The 17105-nt window shown below is 42.7% G+C and overlaps 1 protein-coding gene across 4 annotated transcripts in view; it reads left to right on the top strand.

Annotated features, from left to right (window-relative positions):
- ACACA (acetyl-CoA carboxylase alpha) overlaps window positions 1-17105 on the top strand; it is a 130468-nt gene that overhangs the window by 43546 nt on the left and 69817 nt on the right. For 3 of the 4 annotated variants that reach the window (XM_059829105.1, XM_059829104.1, XM_059829106.1), the window contains exons 28-34: window positions 6377-6400; window positions 9085-9228; window positions 9854-9950; window positions 11300-11407; window positions 13621-13677; window positions 13989-14033; window positions 16871-16912. In XM_059829105.1, coding sequence (XP_059685088.1) covers window positions 6377-6400; window positions 9085-9228; window positions 9854-9950; window positions 11300-11407; window positions 13621-13677; window positions 13989-14033; window positions 16871-16912 — 517 coding nt within the window. The remainder of the gene's footprint in view (window positions 1-6376; window positions 6401-9084; window positions 9229-9853; window positions 9951-11299; window positions 11408-13620; window positions 13678-13988; window positions 14034-16870; window positions 16913-17105) is intronic. The other variant, XM_059829103.1, reaches the window with a different exon arrangement.

Genomic DNA, 17105 nt, shown 5'->3' with positions numbered 1-17105 from the left:
CATTTCTAGAATATTTGTAAATAATTGCATACTATTTTTAGTGCCCCTTTATAATACTCTTCCCCCCCTGCCATTCTTCCTCCATTTCTTCTCTTTGCTGGTCTCAGTTACCTCTGTTGCTTGGGGGTTGTTTGGCCTGCCCATGCTGACCACTGCTCTGTTAATGTGCGCAAGCTTAATTGGACAAGGTCAGCTGGAAGAGGAGAACTGTTACTTGCTTGGGGAACGGCTGCTTTGTCCTGAAATCTCCTCTCCCCTTTACGCTGAATTCGCTGGGGCAATGTTCTGAAGCTCAGTTCTGCTCCTCAGCCATCGGCGCTGATGGTGGTTGACTGAAAATGCATCGCAGTCCTTGTGCAGAGGCAAGCAGGCTTGGGGACAAATTCACTGCTTGCCTAGGCAGGTTCAGTTCCTTTGAGCTGCACCTCCATCTGTTAGTGATGAATTTGGCTCCTGTTGCTTGATGCAGCTTCTTGCAGCGTATACCTACTTGTGCGGTTGTTGTGTGGCTGGGTGCTGAAGCCCAGCCGGTAGCAGCATACCTAGGGTTTTAAATCTACACACGTGGTGCTAATTTAAGCTAGCTGTAAAGGCACACCTTATGTTAAGCCCAAGACACAGAAATCTCAAAACTCTGACATTGTCTTGCTTAGTCTTCTTTGTTGTTTTTGACCATGTTGTATGTCCATCGTACGTTTTTCTGTATCTTCTGTAGCATGAACTTTTAGACCGAAAAGCTGAAAATGCATTCCAAGGATAAACGCCAAAGCCAAAATATCCCAGCTGACAAAGCAAAATCTCCCTGGAGGCTCTGCAGGGTTGGGTCTTCGTGAACCACGAGTAGATACCAGAGAGCCCTTAAGAGAGCATTCCCTTTTGCAGCTGATGTTAGTTGTATGATGCCACACATTTTTCAGCACTTTATCAGATATTTTTAAGCCCTGGTCCCTTTTGTGTCTGATTTCTGGGAACATTTCAGGGCCTGAATTTTACTGGAGCAAATATTAATGTAGAGAAAATTGCAAACTGATAATGGTTGCTATATTTAAATTTTTTGTTATTGGTATTTAACCCCGCTATGCCTTTACTTAATTGTAACGGAAACAATCACAGTTACTACTTCTGACCTGACTGATCACAGCTAGGCACTCAGACTTTGTATTTTTGGCCACTGAATGATTGCCATCAGCTACCCACAGGAAAGCTTTACATGGAAGCAGGGAGGAAAAGAAAGACACTTAAATCTGCTAACAAAGTCATAGAAATGCAGCCTGCTCCTGGTGGGTTTTGTAGACAGAAAACTGTTTTGGGAATTATTTGTTTAAATTAATAGAAAACATCCTGTTGTAAGAATCCCCACTGATCCTGATTACAAGGGTAGGACATAGGGAGAAAAAATGCTTATAATTGAAACCATAGAGGGCTTTATAGATCAAAACCAGCATTCCTTATTGCCCGGTGCAAGGCAGATGAGGAGTACAGTGTAACCATCTGGTGCCTTGTGCAGTAAATGGAGTTTGCAAGCCCTCTCCAAGTAGAGGGCGTTGCAGTAATCCAGTCTGGAGGAAGCAATACAAGGGTATCTATGGGATGCTGATCGCTACGTGCTGCAGCAGGGTACTGCAAACAAATGCTTATGTGCAGAGCCCCTTGCATTTGGATAACCTGCCTCTTTCAGTCATCTAGAGTCCTGGTGAGAAAAGATGTGAGAAAGAAATGAGCCCTGTTCTGAGCTGTTCTTTGCTTCCCTCTTGTTCAGACTGCCCTGCTGAGATGGGAAGCTGGTGGAATATTGACTGGTGTTTAGAGAGTTCAGCTTCCTTTGTGAGAATGGCAAGCCAGGTGACAGACACTGAAAGGCCTTTCTTAGGTGTTCAGCACATGAAACAGTGCTTTCCTAATCTTAGCTTAAAATCTTCTGTTCAAAGAAACATTGTGTGCCTAGTATAGGGAGAGGGAATTATAGTGCTTTTTTGACAGGAGAACAGTTTTTTTCTAATAATCCCCCTCTCCTCTCCTGCTTTCGAACAGCTTTTCTTATGTCTGAAGCTGTAAGGTTTAAATTAAACTGGGCATTGTCTGCTGTAGCCAGCTTTTGGAGACTGCTGCAGAATCATGCTGCAGCACTGCTCCTCCTAAAGCGTCCCTTTTTCTCCAGCTCACTGCATTCCCCCAGCCAGGTTGTTCGGCTGCTCTCTTGATCTTTCCTTCCCCAGTAGCCAATGTGCTGGAGGACCAGAAGGGAAGAACTCAGAGGTAAATGTGTTCCCACAAAACAGATCCCTCTGTTTTACTCAGAGGTAAATATATTCCCTCTGTCAGATGCTAAGACAAGGGTCACTTAGAGATGCTGGATGTATCTTTATTTTGGGGTATGACAATGATGCCCCAGGGCTCTGCCTTCTGAATATGTTGAGCCCCGAAGGAAATTGAAATATAACCCAGCCTGTTTTGCTCGCTCCGATGCCTTAGCCGTGCCTTCCCAATCCATCTGTGCATTGAGCCCACGCCTTCCTTTTGTCCCATGTGCCACCCCCAACCGCCACACTTGGCCTTGAGATATCCTGGGGAATCTTGGGTCACGATGTACCATTGGAAGGTGGAAGGGAAGGAAGGTTTTAGCACTGCAGATTAAGATTTTAAGTTTTGATAATTGACTTAGTTAGCTTTAAGGCAAGTTTTACTTTTGAAACTTGATAAACAAGATGTCTGATACTAGCTAACCCTAGTTGCATTTGGAGTTGGGAATGCACACAACGCGGCAAACATAGACATACAGGTAAACACTTTACTTAGACTTGTCTAGGTTGAGTTCATTCTTGGGACTGCATCCTGCTGTCCGTGATGCTTCCAAGGGTGGAATTCAAGTCTAGTCATTAGTTGCTTTGTATTTCCAAGGTTATCAATAGAAATATCTCAACTATCTTCTGCTTGGTTTTTCCCAGTATCTCCTCTTTCTGTGCTTGTGGATGTTTGTTGACACCCTACTCGGACTTTGATGTTGCTGATTTCAAGGCTTAAGAGTGGTGCATGATCTCTCCTTTGCTGTCTCTTGATGTTTTATCATCTATGGAGTATTTTGGTTGTTCTTTTTTGTCAGCCTCTTCCTTAGCTTGCAGGTAGAAACCGTTTTGAAGGCTGCAAGCCAAATTAAACATTGCTGTTCCCAAACAGTGCTTTTTGCAGAAGAATAAGAACTGAAAACTCGCTTACACTTAGAGCAGTGTTTATAGGTTCCTTCCTGCTATCATTTTACAATGATATACTTGTAAGATTTGAATTTCTGACAAAATGGAAGCATTTTCTGTGGACTGAAGTAGTTGCTAAAACAGCCCCTTGCATCAGTCTTTGGATTGCCAGTATTGAATCAGCAGTGCTGCTTTGGACTCTAACCGTACAAGCCTGGAGACTTGAATGTATAACTCGTAGTGTATCATTAGGTAGCCTGAGGTCCCCTCCTTGTTGCGGGAGACTGGCTGATATCGGGAGGGAGGAGGGGAAAATGATTCCAGGACACCTGTAAATCCCTGCAGTTTCGTGCTGAGGGTTTGATGTTAATTAGACAGCAGGCAGCAGTAATGTGTTGCAGTTCCCTTGGCTTGCCTGTTTCAGAAAGGGCAAAATCTTCCAACAGAGCAAAGAACGGGCTGTTGAAGGGGCAGCAAACTGAATGGAACGACGATAATTTTATGCAAATTGGACTTCAGTAGCAGATTCAGCTTGGCTGAATCACAGAGGGAGCAGAAGAATAAGGAAAGAAAGAGGGAGAGGAAAAACCCAATCAAAATGTATGGTTTGAGGCATGTTTCACAGCCTTCTGTTTAGATTCTTCTACAGAAATGAAGAAACATAAGAGGAATGCCACTGGTCACAGCCAGTGGAATTGCTCTTTCTCCTGTGGTACTGCTGTTAATAACTACAAGTGGGTTATTCAGCCGACCTCTGCTGATTCCGCTTTGCTGCCTGATTTCAAAAGCTTTGCCCTGCGCTGGCACTCAATCACAGCTTGATATAACCAGTGGTGCTTTGCATGCGTTGCCATCATTTTCATAGGGGAACGCTCCTGTTTAAAAAAAAAAAAAAAAAAAAAAGAAAGGGAGGGGCAAGGGGAAACAAATCCAGATTCAACCAGGAGGTGCAGGGGGGAGCTAAGGGGATTTTTGTTCACTTGAGCAGAAGGAGTAATTGTAGCGGTAGAGCTTGCATGGGTATGGAGCGGACTCCTAGTGAGATCAGCTTCCCCGGTCAAGAAGGGCCTTTTTAAAAGTTCAAAAGAGACAGGGAGAAGGGCTGGGGCTGGTGTGAGAAGGTTTCTGATCGTGTGATCAGCTGCGTGGAGTTGGCAGTGGAGAACACTGCCGGCATGTGCTCCATCAGCTGGGCCTTTATTCAGCTCCCGGAACCGCGGTGCTGCTCGTTGCACTGATGCTGCCGAAAGGCCGAGCAGGCTGGCTTGCAGCTGGTGTTTTCTGTGTCAGAGCTGCAGAGGTGTAGCTCAGGGAGTGGACTGGAATGCCTTTTCACAAGCCTGTTTGTGCTGCAAATATCCAACCTTTACCTCTTAGTGCATTTCAGTGGCAAGTGACAATCCAGCTCCTGATGCAAAAAAGCCCTCCACAGCCATGACAACCTGTAGGTACAAAGCTAGCCCCATAGTGTGCAGCCTGAAGACTATTCCTCCGTTCTTTTCTGAGATCACCAGCCCCTGGGTCTTCTGTTTTCCTCATTGTGATTCTTGCCATAATCTCTTCTGCTCCGTACTGAGTCGCTCGAGAACAGTTCCTGGAGCAAGGCAACAGGGTGCCTTTTTTTGAGACAGAAAGGAACATTTGTTATGCTGGGTTTTTTTCTGTCTGTTTTCTGAAAGCGTTCCAGGGACCGCTACACAAGTGTACCAGGTGTAGGAACTGCCAGTCCTCTCCAGATTATTTTTTCCAACTGAAGTAGATCACATGCAGCTTTCCCACCATTTGCCAAGCTAAAAAAAAAAGTCTCAACCCCCTGAGGCCTCGTGGCCCTTTCGGTCCTAACCGCAGGCTCTGCAGCACAGTGGCTCTCCCCACTGCCTCCAAATGAAATAAAATACTGCTGTTATTTACCATTGAACAGATACATCTTTAGGCCATTTTGTGCTGTCTCCTGTATGGCTTAAGGAGATCATGGGAACTTTTCGTGCCTCTGCCAGTAATGCACCAAACATACAACCTTGTGGTGACTATGACTCTGCTGTGACAAAACCCGTCTGAGAACAGGAGCAGGTGCAGTCAGTGTATTTAGCAGTGTGACCATGGAAATACACTGGTCATTAAGTACCGAGACTTCATGCCCAGTAACTTGGGGTCTTGCCTATGGTCAAGGATGTTAAGAAAGTCTGTGGTTTAATCTCCTCCAGGTTTCTGCAGGGAAGAGGGGGGTGAATGTCCAGTTACATGCTCCCTGAAGCTTTGCTTTCAATCTTTCCATGTTTGCTAATCTCGCTGCACAAGCCTCCTGTGTGCATGTATTTTTTTTCAGTTTAATCTTTACTATTTTGACTGTCAGATCACAGCAATTTCTACGTCTCGCATGGAGCAGTATGCCACCTTATGCTTTCATGAATGTAGCTAGGATGGGCTAGACTGTGCTGTTCTTACGCTGGTATGAAAATGTGCCCCTCACCTTCTTTCTGTCTGCTGTGCATCACTAAGCCCCAGTCTGCATGCAAAAAGAAGAGTTGGACTGATGTTATAGAAGGAACTGTAAAATTTTCCTAAAATTAGCCTTAAGTTCTGCTTGTTCTTTTTGGTATTCAAGGCCTTGAATGCTGAAAATGCGAAGTATTACATGGTGTTTATGTCTGTGTTTGCTTTATTACTGCACTGTTGTGGGAGCCAGTGCGTGGGCTGCTGCTTAGCGTAGAGGTTTGGCTGTGAGGGTTTGGCTTGTTTCCCTGAACCTGTTGCAATCTTCCTGTGTGATATGGTCACTTTTTGCATCTGTGCTGTTTGCCCTTCTGTCAGGGAGTGCAAACTCCCCCCTCTGGTCTTGCTTGTGAAGCTCGCTTGGTGTATGCAAAGGGCTTGAAGTGGATATGACAAAAGATGCTCTAGAAATGCAGGGTACCTTGCAAATACAACGTGTTTTCCTGGGGTATATTATTTGCATGTTATGTGCGTGGTCTGTGCTCATTCCCATGGCAGCCGTGGCAAGTGAAGTCAGGTGGTGGGTGCCTTCTCAGGGGTCAATGAAATTGAATTCTGCCTGATACCTGATGGTTGACAAATTTTGGGTTAGTAAATTGTAAACTTGTTGCTGGTCTGTGTATCAGCTTGATGATAGTTCTTTATTATGGCTTTCACTAACCAATCTGTAACTAACTGTGGTTGTTTGATTACAGAGGGAACATCCCCACGCTAAACAGGTATGGTACTTGTCATCTTTTAAAATTTGAAAAGACAGACTAGAAAGAAGTAGCCTAATACTTAATGTTTTAACATGTTTTGTTTTAGTGCCCTTATCTTTACTTGGGAAGCTCTCAAACATAACTCTTCTTTTTCCTTCCCTTTTCCTCTCCCTTTGTCTAAAACATGTTTTCAGCTTTTCTTTACCCTTTAAAAAAGCTTTGCATGCAGCAATCTTTAAAATTGAATTTGCCAGGTGACTCAGCTCATCTGCAGTATGGTACACAGCAAACTTATAGCAGAATGCTGTTTCTAGGGTCTCTTTTTTGGAACTGGATTCCCAGCTGTTGACCCTCTGGTAGGGTGTCGCAGTGGAACAGGCAGTTACTCCTAGCCGACAGCATACCTGTTGCTCCTCTGGTTTCTTGCAACTAGCTTAGAATTTGTCGAGGCTGTTTCACCTCCCTCACGCCATAGATGAATCTACATCTCAAACAGCTGACAGCATGTTTTGTTGTGTTTTGGACGCTAATTTTTCCTCCCATGTCTCAGTTGAAAAGTATTTCTTGTTTTAAATAGTACATGAAAAATGTCTGCTGTCTTTTTGTTTAGTTACTGTTCTGTGGTATTTTTGTATTAGTTGTAAGAAATGTACACCAAGGCATGTCCTGAAAAATTTTTCTCTTTCAAAACATGAATACCTGTTATTTATTACTGCTTACAAGCCTATTTAGGGAAAAATAGTAAAAATGGGCTTGAAAGTCTCATGGCTCTTAATCAGAGATAAATTACGGAAACATAGAGTGACTTTAAACATGGAGAGCTATTAATCAAACTGATGATACTTTAGACTTGTTAACAGTATACTTAGGACCATATCACAGTGGTTTTCTGTATGTGGAAAGAAAGAAATCTTAGTAAAGCCAGTAAGTAGCAGTGTCAGCAGTCCACACTTTGGTCCTGAATCTGTGCGGCGGGCAGCAGTGCCGTAGCCAGCGTGGCGGGGCCCCTGGTTTCCTGCTCTGCCACTGGCGTCTGATCCAGCACAGCAGTTGAGCATCTTTTTGACTTTACAAGTTGTAAGTCAGGCATGTGCTGTGCTGAACCAGCGCCCTGATTTTTTTTTTTTTATTTTATTTTCCCCATTGCCTTCTGCCTCCTGTTGTGGCACCAGCTGGGGAGGACAGAAACTTAACTTCGTTAATGTCTTCCCAAGCCCCGGGGAGAGCGAAGCAAGTGAGAGTGCGCTGTTCCTGTGTCGCAGAGCACTGCCCTGTGCCAGCTCGGTATTTCTGTCTCTTCAGAGCAAGCTTGAAGGTCTCACCATGTTGCCAGGAGCTTTTGAAGTAGGTCGCTCAGTGAATTAAGGTGACTGTAGCACAGTTCAGAAATTAGAAATAATTATTGCCGAGAAGGCAAAACCCAATTCTAGTAGCTAGGGAAAGGATGTTTAGTTAGTTGTATGCTTTCTGTTCACTGTGTGAGAAACATCCTCTGCTAGTCTTGACCATAACGTTGTGGGTCTTTAAAAAACCATAAAAATAATAATAATAGCCCAAACCCCAAAATAACACAAAATCTTTCACAGCTGGTGTGTGCTGCCATAGCAGTTGAAGTGTATGAGAACTCAGTGATACTTCAGTGTATTCAGGATCTTGCCCTCTGCCAGGAGGGAATGCTGACCTTTAGTGAACGGTACTCCTGCTTTAAATAGCAGTCTCTTACTCAGTGCCTTCCTCTGAGCTTGTGTAAATCTGTTCCAGTCCTCCTCACTTAAAAAAGGATTTGGTCCTGTATGAGCGATGTGTGTACTGCAGTGTATCTCAGCACTTGAACAGCAAACATCAGGCATGAGTATGACAGTAGTAAGTGTCTGGAGCTCTGCCTGCCTTGCTCCTTAAGACAGATGTGTTCTGGGGCCAACTGCTTGTATTTAGCAGCTGCCCCCTTTTAGCAAACAAAACTGAGCAAAATAAATGAGTAGGGGGAGTTGCAATGTTTTTAAAGTATGGATTAAATTAGATGGAGGAGCACATTAATCTGGGCAGCAATTAAAGTGGAAGGCACTGTAACAGGACTTTATTTAGGGTAGGAATACTAGTGTAAGACTATAAAAAACCCCGTTTCCAGTATAGGGTTTTAGAGAGGCCACTGTACCACACTGCATTTGAGGAGTGTAAATTATAGTATGACCAGAAAAATTGTGAAAGCAATAGTACAGCTTGGTATGCTTCAACTTAATTTGTATAAATTTACTAAATCTTTAGAGTCTCAAAGCTTAGAATTATTATTGTTTAGCTCAGTATTCCACCTGTAAAGCAAAACGTACGTACAGGAGGAAAAATACGTTCAGCTTTGCATAGTCATAATTCACCTGTCATCTTGAGAAACTCCTTAAGAAATACTTGTTTTAAAGGGTTATAACATTATTTCCTAACTCTTTTAACTGTTCCTGTACATTGGGACAATGTCCAGGTAAGGGCATTAATGGCACCAGGGGCATGCCAGCATTGCAGGGACTTTGGAGAAGACAGCGCAGCAGGTCTGGTGTGCTGAAGAATCTAATAAATCATGCAACAGTTACATTGGATAACCAGCCACGCCTCAGGTGGCCAAAGCAGACACACATGTACAAATCTTTTTCCAGTGATACTCTTCTCTCCCTTGTCCCTACTAACTGTGATCTTATTGAATTGCCGTTTAGAATGTCCTTCTCTTCCAACCTCAATCACTACGGGATGGTCCACGTAGCTAGCGTGAGTGATGTACTGCTAGACAATTCATTCACTCCGCCGTGCCAGCGGATGGGTGGAATGGTCTCCTTCCGCACATTTGAAGATTTTGTCAGGTATGTGGGGAAGGGTGACGATTGTTTGTGTTGCCAGCTTCTTAGGTGGGCCCAAATGGAACAAGACAAAATCTTTGCCTTGTCTAAAGTCAGGTTTAAACTGACCTGTCCTGAGCTTGTTTGCTAAGTTTCTGGAGTTTCAAGTGGAAGTTTGTTTGGATCCCCTTGTCTGTCTCCTTGAGATGACTGAAAGTTTCAGACTGCTGTAAGAGCAGTTTGCAGCCAGAAGGATCAGCATCTTGAATTTCTGCTGATCGGAGATCATTTGCAAATGTGCTGATTTCTTCTAATGCTCTTGTTCACGTGTATATATGTGGGAGGATGTGTTCTTCCATGCTTTCAGCCTTCGAGGGGTAGGCAAAAAGCCCCAGCAGAGCCCATAGCAGTCGTGAGGGCCTGCAACCATAAGATCTCTGACAAATGTTAGAAGATCCAGGCTCTGCTTTGGTTTGAGGGGTGGAGGAGGTATTGCCAACTCATCTTTTGAGTTTCAGTCCTGGGAAGGGAAGGAGTCCTTTTCTCTCCCTCCCCTCCTTAGCAACATGATTTGTGGATTTAGTGCTATATGCTTTCAGCGGGCTAGCAGCAGTGTGTTGATGACTAATACTTCTCTGGTGTATTTCAGAATCTTTGATGAAGTGATGGGTTGCTTCTGCGACTCTCCTCCCCAGAGCCCAACCTTCCCTGAAGCTGGCCATGCTTCCTTGTATGATGAAGACAAGGTACAGCAGTTTTTTCTCTTGAGATTGCTCTCAGGTTGGAAATAGAAAGCGTGCAGAATGCCGCAGTGACTGCAGGCTAGATACTTTTCACTAGTTCGAGTGCTGGAAGCAGGAGTTAAGAGCTTTATGTATTTATGTATGTGATTTGTTTGCTTGTTCCACAGCAGGTGATTCAAAGTAGGTGGCCATTTTCTGACTCTGTTCTAAAACTACGGCTAAGTCTCTTACTCTCCATGCAAATTTAGTTTGTAGCTTTTAACATCAGCAGAATTGCTGCATCCACAGCAGCGTAACTGAGAGTTTAGACCCATGATTAAGTTCCCAGACCTTTTCTGTGCATTGGGGTGTTGAACTGCATATTCAGCTGCCTTTACCTTAAGTCTGACTTGCCTTATTTTCTGTCTTACAGCCTTTGAAGTCACATTACATTCTGCTTCTTCCCTCTGTTCTACCTCTTAGAACTATTTTTAGGAGGAAAAGATGAGAGGAACCCCTCAATTTTTGCATTGATGGGGAGAAGAGGTTTAGAGGAAGCAGATGGTTTATAATCCTTAGCGATAGAAGACGAGTTTCCCTTAGAGACACGGGTAGCTGCTCCACTGCTCTGTCCTGCGCCCCAACAGTGGGAAGCTCTGTTGGAATACAGTCTGTGTCCAGAATAGGGCTTGGTTTTTACCTGATCTATTGATCTTGATGTGTGTGAATACTGTAGCCTTGTTCCAGAATATTACCGTCAACCTTGATGTCCTCAGATCTCTCTCTTTACCTCCCCCTCACCTCACCAACAATAATTTCCTGTTCATACTCAGTTTTTCACAGTTAACCACAGGCTCTTAAATGCTAAATTTGTCATTTCTCAGAGCTCTAATGCAATTGATGCTTCCACATTATTTCATTTTGTTGTAGATACGAAAACACACATTGTTTTGCTCTTACACTTTGAATTTGCTTAATTCCATTCCCTTTCTTGATGCCAAAGTCCTCTGATGTCCTGCCTGTACCGCATCTCGTAAAGAGAGGACCTGACCCTGCATTCTTTCTGCATCCAAATGAAGCACACTTGAGTTAGTCAAGTCAGATGTGACCGTCAGAATTGGATTCTCCCAAAGACACTCCTTTTTACTGTTTGTGGACATTAACTCTTACTTCCGTGAAATTGCAAATTTGTGAGGCTGCTTGGTCAAGGATTTCCCTCATAGTTTTCCTTGGGTTACAGCATGCTATGCTGAGGTAATTTTTCCCTAGGGCATCTGTATTTTAGAGTTGTATTTAGGGAGCCTCTTTGGAGAACTCACAGGCATTAAGTTGTTAACTCTTTATTTAAGGGAAATATTTTCTTTAAATTGCAGACTGCCCGCGAGGAGCCCATTCACATTCTTAATGTTGCTATTAAAACAGACAGTGACGTTGACGATGATGGGCTGGCAGCCATGTTCAGAGAGTTCACGCAAAGCAAGGTAAGTTGCCCTGATTCTCTCTCTGGAACTGTGTGATTGTGCAGGACAGTTCTGTCTGCTTTGGGAAAAGTCAATATGTTCCTCAGTTTTTTGTTTGTTTAAAAACAAATGCAACAGTTACATCCTTAATTTATCCCATCTAAAATCCTACCACTTCTTTGAGTGGATGTAGCTGCACCTTTGGGAAGCCTCCAGGTCATTGTTTCTCTTTGCAGTGCATTCTAATCCATCACATCAGGACTTCTTCCCTTTAATTTTTGATAGGGTAAAAGACCTTTAAGGTTTTAAACACATCAGGTCAATCTTCAGTATCTATCTCCAGATGCTCTGAAAAAACATGCTGTATCCCTCTCCCTGGTGGTAAAGTTGTTATATGAGTTACAGAGGCATGGAAAGTGACATTAAAATGGCCTATATTTCCTGTATCACAAAAGTCTTAATGCAATTACAATCCATTCTCCTTGTTGTTGGCGTGCTGGAGCATCCACCTAGCATGGTATTTCTGGCACAAGGTGGAACTGATTTGGTATGTTCTGTTGCTCCTCCGTAAGTATGGGGTACACTTTAGAGTGCCAAACGATGGTCCTGTGGTCAGCAGTGAGTCAGCATGGGCTGGGGATAGCCTCCTCGTGTCCGCTCTGGTGTCTGCCTGCCCTTGCTTTTCTGGCTGGAGTGAAGAACTCCTCAACAGGCCTGTGGATGTGAATAGCCCGTCAGGCACTGGGCCCCTGCTGCACCCGTGGTACCTGCGACGACTATGGGAGGACTGAGCGAGTAGCTTCTACCTTCGCTTCCCAGTGTGGGAGGTGGTAATACGTTCTGCAGAAACGAGGGGTTCCAAAATGGGGCTGGTATCCACGCGACTTCAGCAGCTTCCTGTCTCTTTAAGCAAAGAAGATAATCAAATATAAAAATTAAAACTAGTTCTGCTTTTCATCTGCTTGATCATGCTCCAGGCGTTTTATGGGAGGGGATGAAAGGAAAGAAATAAAAAAAAAAAATCCAGAACACATTAAACTATCAAATAGGTTGATCCAAATTGTCCAAATAATCTTCTAGTCCCAGCATGTTGTGTGTGGTTTTTTTAATAGAAATTAGGATCATATACTTGTAAATGACTTGTGGAGGAGATTGAGGCAGTCAGTGTAAATGGAGTTTCTCCAGGTGCTGATGGCTAATCGCTCTGTAATAGCTGTGGACTTGCTGTGAGACCCACATTATTACGATGTAATCAGAATCCTGTTGCTATGCTGTTATTGTCTGCCACTTGTGGAATTTTAAAAGCAATAACAATTTTTGCTTTTTAAATCATGGCATTATTAAAGTTATTTTCTTCCTCTTGCCATGAATATAGTCACTGATGCTCATTTTCAAAGGGCTTAACCTTAGTAAAACATTTCAGTCTATGCCGAAAGGGGTTGTTTTGTTCCTGGTCTAGCTGAGTTCTTGCTTCTTTTTTGTTCTTTTTTTTTTTTTTTTCCTTTGCTTTTAAATTGCAATGAGGAAGAGAAAGGAAAAAGTTTTAGAAAGAGGAGCAGAATTATGAGATCTTAACACTTCAAAAGATCAGTGGTGTAGCAAATACTGATGGCAGCACTCATTTGAAAAGTGGCTTAGTGGAATTTGATAAAGAATCAACCAGAATGGATATTCTCTCATCTATTTGAAAAAACTAAGTAACACCTATGGTTTATCACCTTTGCAATATTGACACAGCTGTCCATTGGTCTGGGTTGTCTGTGTGCTTATTTTGCCAAAACCAAGTATCTGCTACATGCTTCCTTGGGTTAGTTCCTTTAAAACTCATTTTCCACCATTTTCCATGGCCTTACCATTTCTACGCTGTGCTCCCTTCATAAAGTAATCTTTGCAAAAAAGACCAACTTACTTTGGCAAATGAACAAGAATATTTCCTGCAAGACTTGTATATGGCTCTTCGGCTTTACTTGTTAGCAAGGCTCAGCTGGAATACTGCGTTCTTGCGATTTGGTTACTTACCTCTTCAGATTTAATGTATTTGCTTATGTGCGCTATTGGACGATCATCAGATGAGAAATCTTAGCTATGAGTAGACTGAAGTGGACCAGGAACTTACAGCATAGATGCAGGAGGATCTGTAGAGCTTTTTCAGTTCACAGAAGCCTTTGGCATGTTTTTGATGTGTTCTTTTTCTGTTAATCCACTCACCTGATTCCATCCTTGCCTTTTTACAGAAATCAGTCCTGATTGAACATGGGATTCGGAGGCTGACTTTCCTTGTAGCACAAAAGGTATTTTGATATCTCTCGTGCTGCTCAGAACTCTTTGGTTTCTAGCTCATAATAGCATTGACATTTGATGTGGTTTTCCCCAAATTAAATGCTGTATTACCTGTATTTAGTTCTGTCTTCACTGTTTTTGGTCTCTAAAATTTGAGATGGGTTTTGGTGAATTCGCTTAAGAAAATTAATTTACAATTGTAAACAATCTTGGCACCTCTTGTATTCTTGAATTAATTAATTTTTGATTTTCATCCTAATTGCTAGCTTTCTTCTGCTTTTTTTTTTCTTGTCTTCCTGTGTTTGTACGTTTCGTTTGTAAGGACTTCAGGAAACAGGTCAACTATGAGGTGGATCAGAGATTTCATGTAAGTAAAAAGGGCCTAGAAAACGGTGGTATTCTTGACCTGGGGCCAGGAGACACGTAAGTGACTCTAGGCTTCTCATTTGGTTCTTGGGCATTTAATGCCAACATTGGTGTCACAGAGTTAAGTGAAGTATTTAAACAAACATCTAACTTCAAATACAGGAGTGGGCCTTTTGCATTCAGTGGGGCCATTCACATGCTAAAGTCTCTCTTGTTACCTGGCTGAACTCATGACTGCCACATTAATAAAGATTTTGTTTGTTTCAGTATTGTTTTGTGTTCTAAAATGTAATTACACAATTCAATTTTTGTATTTCTTATGTAGTGTGGTGATTTCTTTAGGCTTCTTACTGATTTGAAAATAACTTAGAGGAGTAGTTGAAGTGACTTGCTAAATTTCACAGAATGGCTTAGCGATGTGGAACATGTTTGATGCTCTTACTGCTAGGAATTACTTCTTCCCCCAGGGCTTGGGCATCAATGAGGGCTAGTTTAGCCCTGTTTTCAAGGTGGCAGTGTAAGGTGTAAACCAGATTTTTATCCCTTGTGTATCTACTTTACAACTCCAGAAGTCCCTAGGAGTCTTGAAAGTGCAAGAAGTTCATCCTGTGCTCAACACGCCTGGTTTAGCAAGCTTTACAAAAGGAAAACTAGTTTACAAATCAGCAAAATTAGTATTTGAACAAATGTGGGTATCACCATATGGGAACTGCTGCCCACAGTACGGGTACAGATATGTATCAGTCAACGGCTTTTGTAGGAAACTGGATTCTTCAGAGAGGTGTTGGGACCTTAAGCAAGGAAGTCCAGGCTTTAGATTTAAAAAAAGGAAGTTTTAGAGAACTGAAGTGATATTTGGGGAACGAAAAATAAGAATCTATGAATAAGCACTGTAGCATGTGTCAGCGGTCAGAAAGGAGGCAAAGAATAAAAGGAGTCATCACAAAAAGTTTTCCCTGCGCTGCCATTTAGAGCGATGGACTGTTAGGATGCTCCTAGTTCCTAAGCCAGAGGAGACAGCATGGTGTGTCATCTGTTGCAAAGTTTGTAGGGTACGTCTGGGATCTTCTGTGAGTGTCAGTCTTTACTACTATCTCCTATTCTATTCCATTTAATACTGGACCAACTATTAACTTAGCCAGGGCCTGGGCTTGGGTTTGTTTTTGTTTTAATTACAGTCTATATAATTAGTTCCCAGCATGTTGAGGTAATAGAGAGTTGCTCCAGCAAGCTTCCAATTTCCTCATCTCATTAGGTTTTTAACGTGATTATTAGTATAATAATCAACTATGATGATTTCTGTTGTAGCTTTTCACATTCTGTGGTTTGCAGGGTGTCTTGATTGGCTAATTTAGGCAAATTATTTTGATTGTCTTGATGATGGTTGGTTGATTAGAACACAGCAGGGGTATAATTTTTCTGCCTAGGAAATGGAGCACTCTTTTGGATTTTGGTACCAGAGCACTGAGAATTTTTGTGTGTGTGCACATCTAATTATTATATTTGCCCACAACACCAGTCAGATGCCTTGAAAGCTATTACATTAGTGATAGAATGAGCATGGATGATGTTAGGAGAAATTGGCAGCGTGCAGAGGAAGACAGGTAGGAGGGATTTGGAAAAGAAGTGAGACAATGTGGAAGTGGTTGTTTTCTTACAGTTGATGCTCATAGGCTCCCCTAAAATATGCCCATTGCCTGAATTTTCAGGCAGGATTTCTTGTACCACTGGCTAGTCTGGAAGATACGCTACAGGCAAACACAAGTTATTTTGCTCAACTGAGAGTCATCAGGTGAAGTTCTGGGGACTGTTTGTTACAGGAGGTAAGGAAGATGACTAGCTATAGAAGATTACTTCTAGCCTTAAAAGCTGTGTTGCTCAGTGGAGCCTTATACTCTGCCACCATGGACTGGTTGTTGCACTGAATCAGGCTAGGGTTGCAAGTCTTTCATTGATAGTGAAATGTGATTCAGAAATGCAGTGACTCAAGGTCAGATACCTTCTTTTTTTCTTAGTAAGGCAGTTCTGGCAAGTTGTGTATGCTACCCAGGTCACCTTTAGCATAAATGGCTGGTATTCTCGTGTTGGTGCAAAGCATTCACAAAAGTTCCTCCACCCAGTAAAAGTGTAATTCCACAGAAATGCGTGGCTTTGCTCAGACGAAACTGGAGGGAAAGCTAGGATGCTGTTTAGTCTTTCTGTCATCTTCTAAGACACATGCGATGTGCCACAAAAATGTAAACCCCTTACTATTTGCTAGGATTTTATCTCTGCAACAGAATAACAGAGAAACCTAATCATATTTGGGGGGGGGGGGTTATAAGGTACTATTTAATACATGAGGGTAAAGTTATTTGATTACAATTCATAGTTTTCCTTGGGAAGAGAGTATTTCTAGCAGTAATAGTATGAAGAGGGCTATAGAATACAGATCATTGTTTTGTGGACGTCTGCTTACATAATGGAGTGTTAATATCATTGTATGGCTCCCAAACATTTCCACATAATCATAGCCATAATAGAACTAGAAGAAGTTTCCCACTACTCTCTGGACAGTTCCATGTTACTGTCTGTTAATAGTTGACAAGAATAATCAAAAGCCAATCAAGTAGCCTCTGTTGCGTTAGCAGTGAAGACAGGTTTAAACTGCCTCTGCTGCCTTCTTGTGGGTAACTTGATTTTCCACCACCCTTTGTGATGTTGAAAAAGTAGCTTGTAACTACTTCTGCCATCTCCTTGGCTGTGGTGCTACCCCAGGTCTGGCCTGTGAGCACTCTCTGGGTAGATCAAATGGCTTACTTTTGGAGGGCTAACATCATTGTGTTTTTTTTCAAACAGAGGGAATTCCCAAAGTTCTTCACGTTCCGTGCCCGGGATAAGGTAAGCTGTATATTCTTAATATTTTTCTCTAAGTGTTGGCTTTTATCCTTCTTTCGTGTAGCTGTCCCTTGCCAGTCTAAGAGGGTGGGAGCTGCTTCAGCCCACATTCACTGCTTAGGGCGGTGTGTTTTCCTCCTTCACTAGGCCACTCATCCACACACGCAGCAATTGATGACAGTAACAATGATGAGTC

Source organism: Gavia stellata, chromosome 25 (assembly GCF_030936135.1).
Source record: "Gavia stellata isolate bGavSte3 chromosome 25, bGavSte3.hap2, whole genome shotgun sequence".
Classification (NCBI taxonomy): Eukaryota; Metazoa; Chordata; class Aves; order Gaviiformes; family Gaviidae; genus Gavia; species Gavia stellata.
The sequence above is the reverse complement of the archived record's forward strand: the minus strand, read 5'-3'. Positions and strand labels throughout refer to the sequence as shown.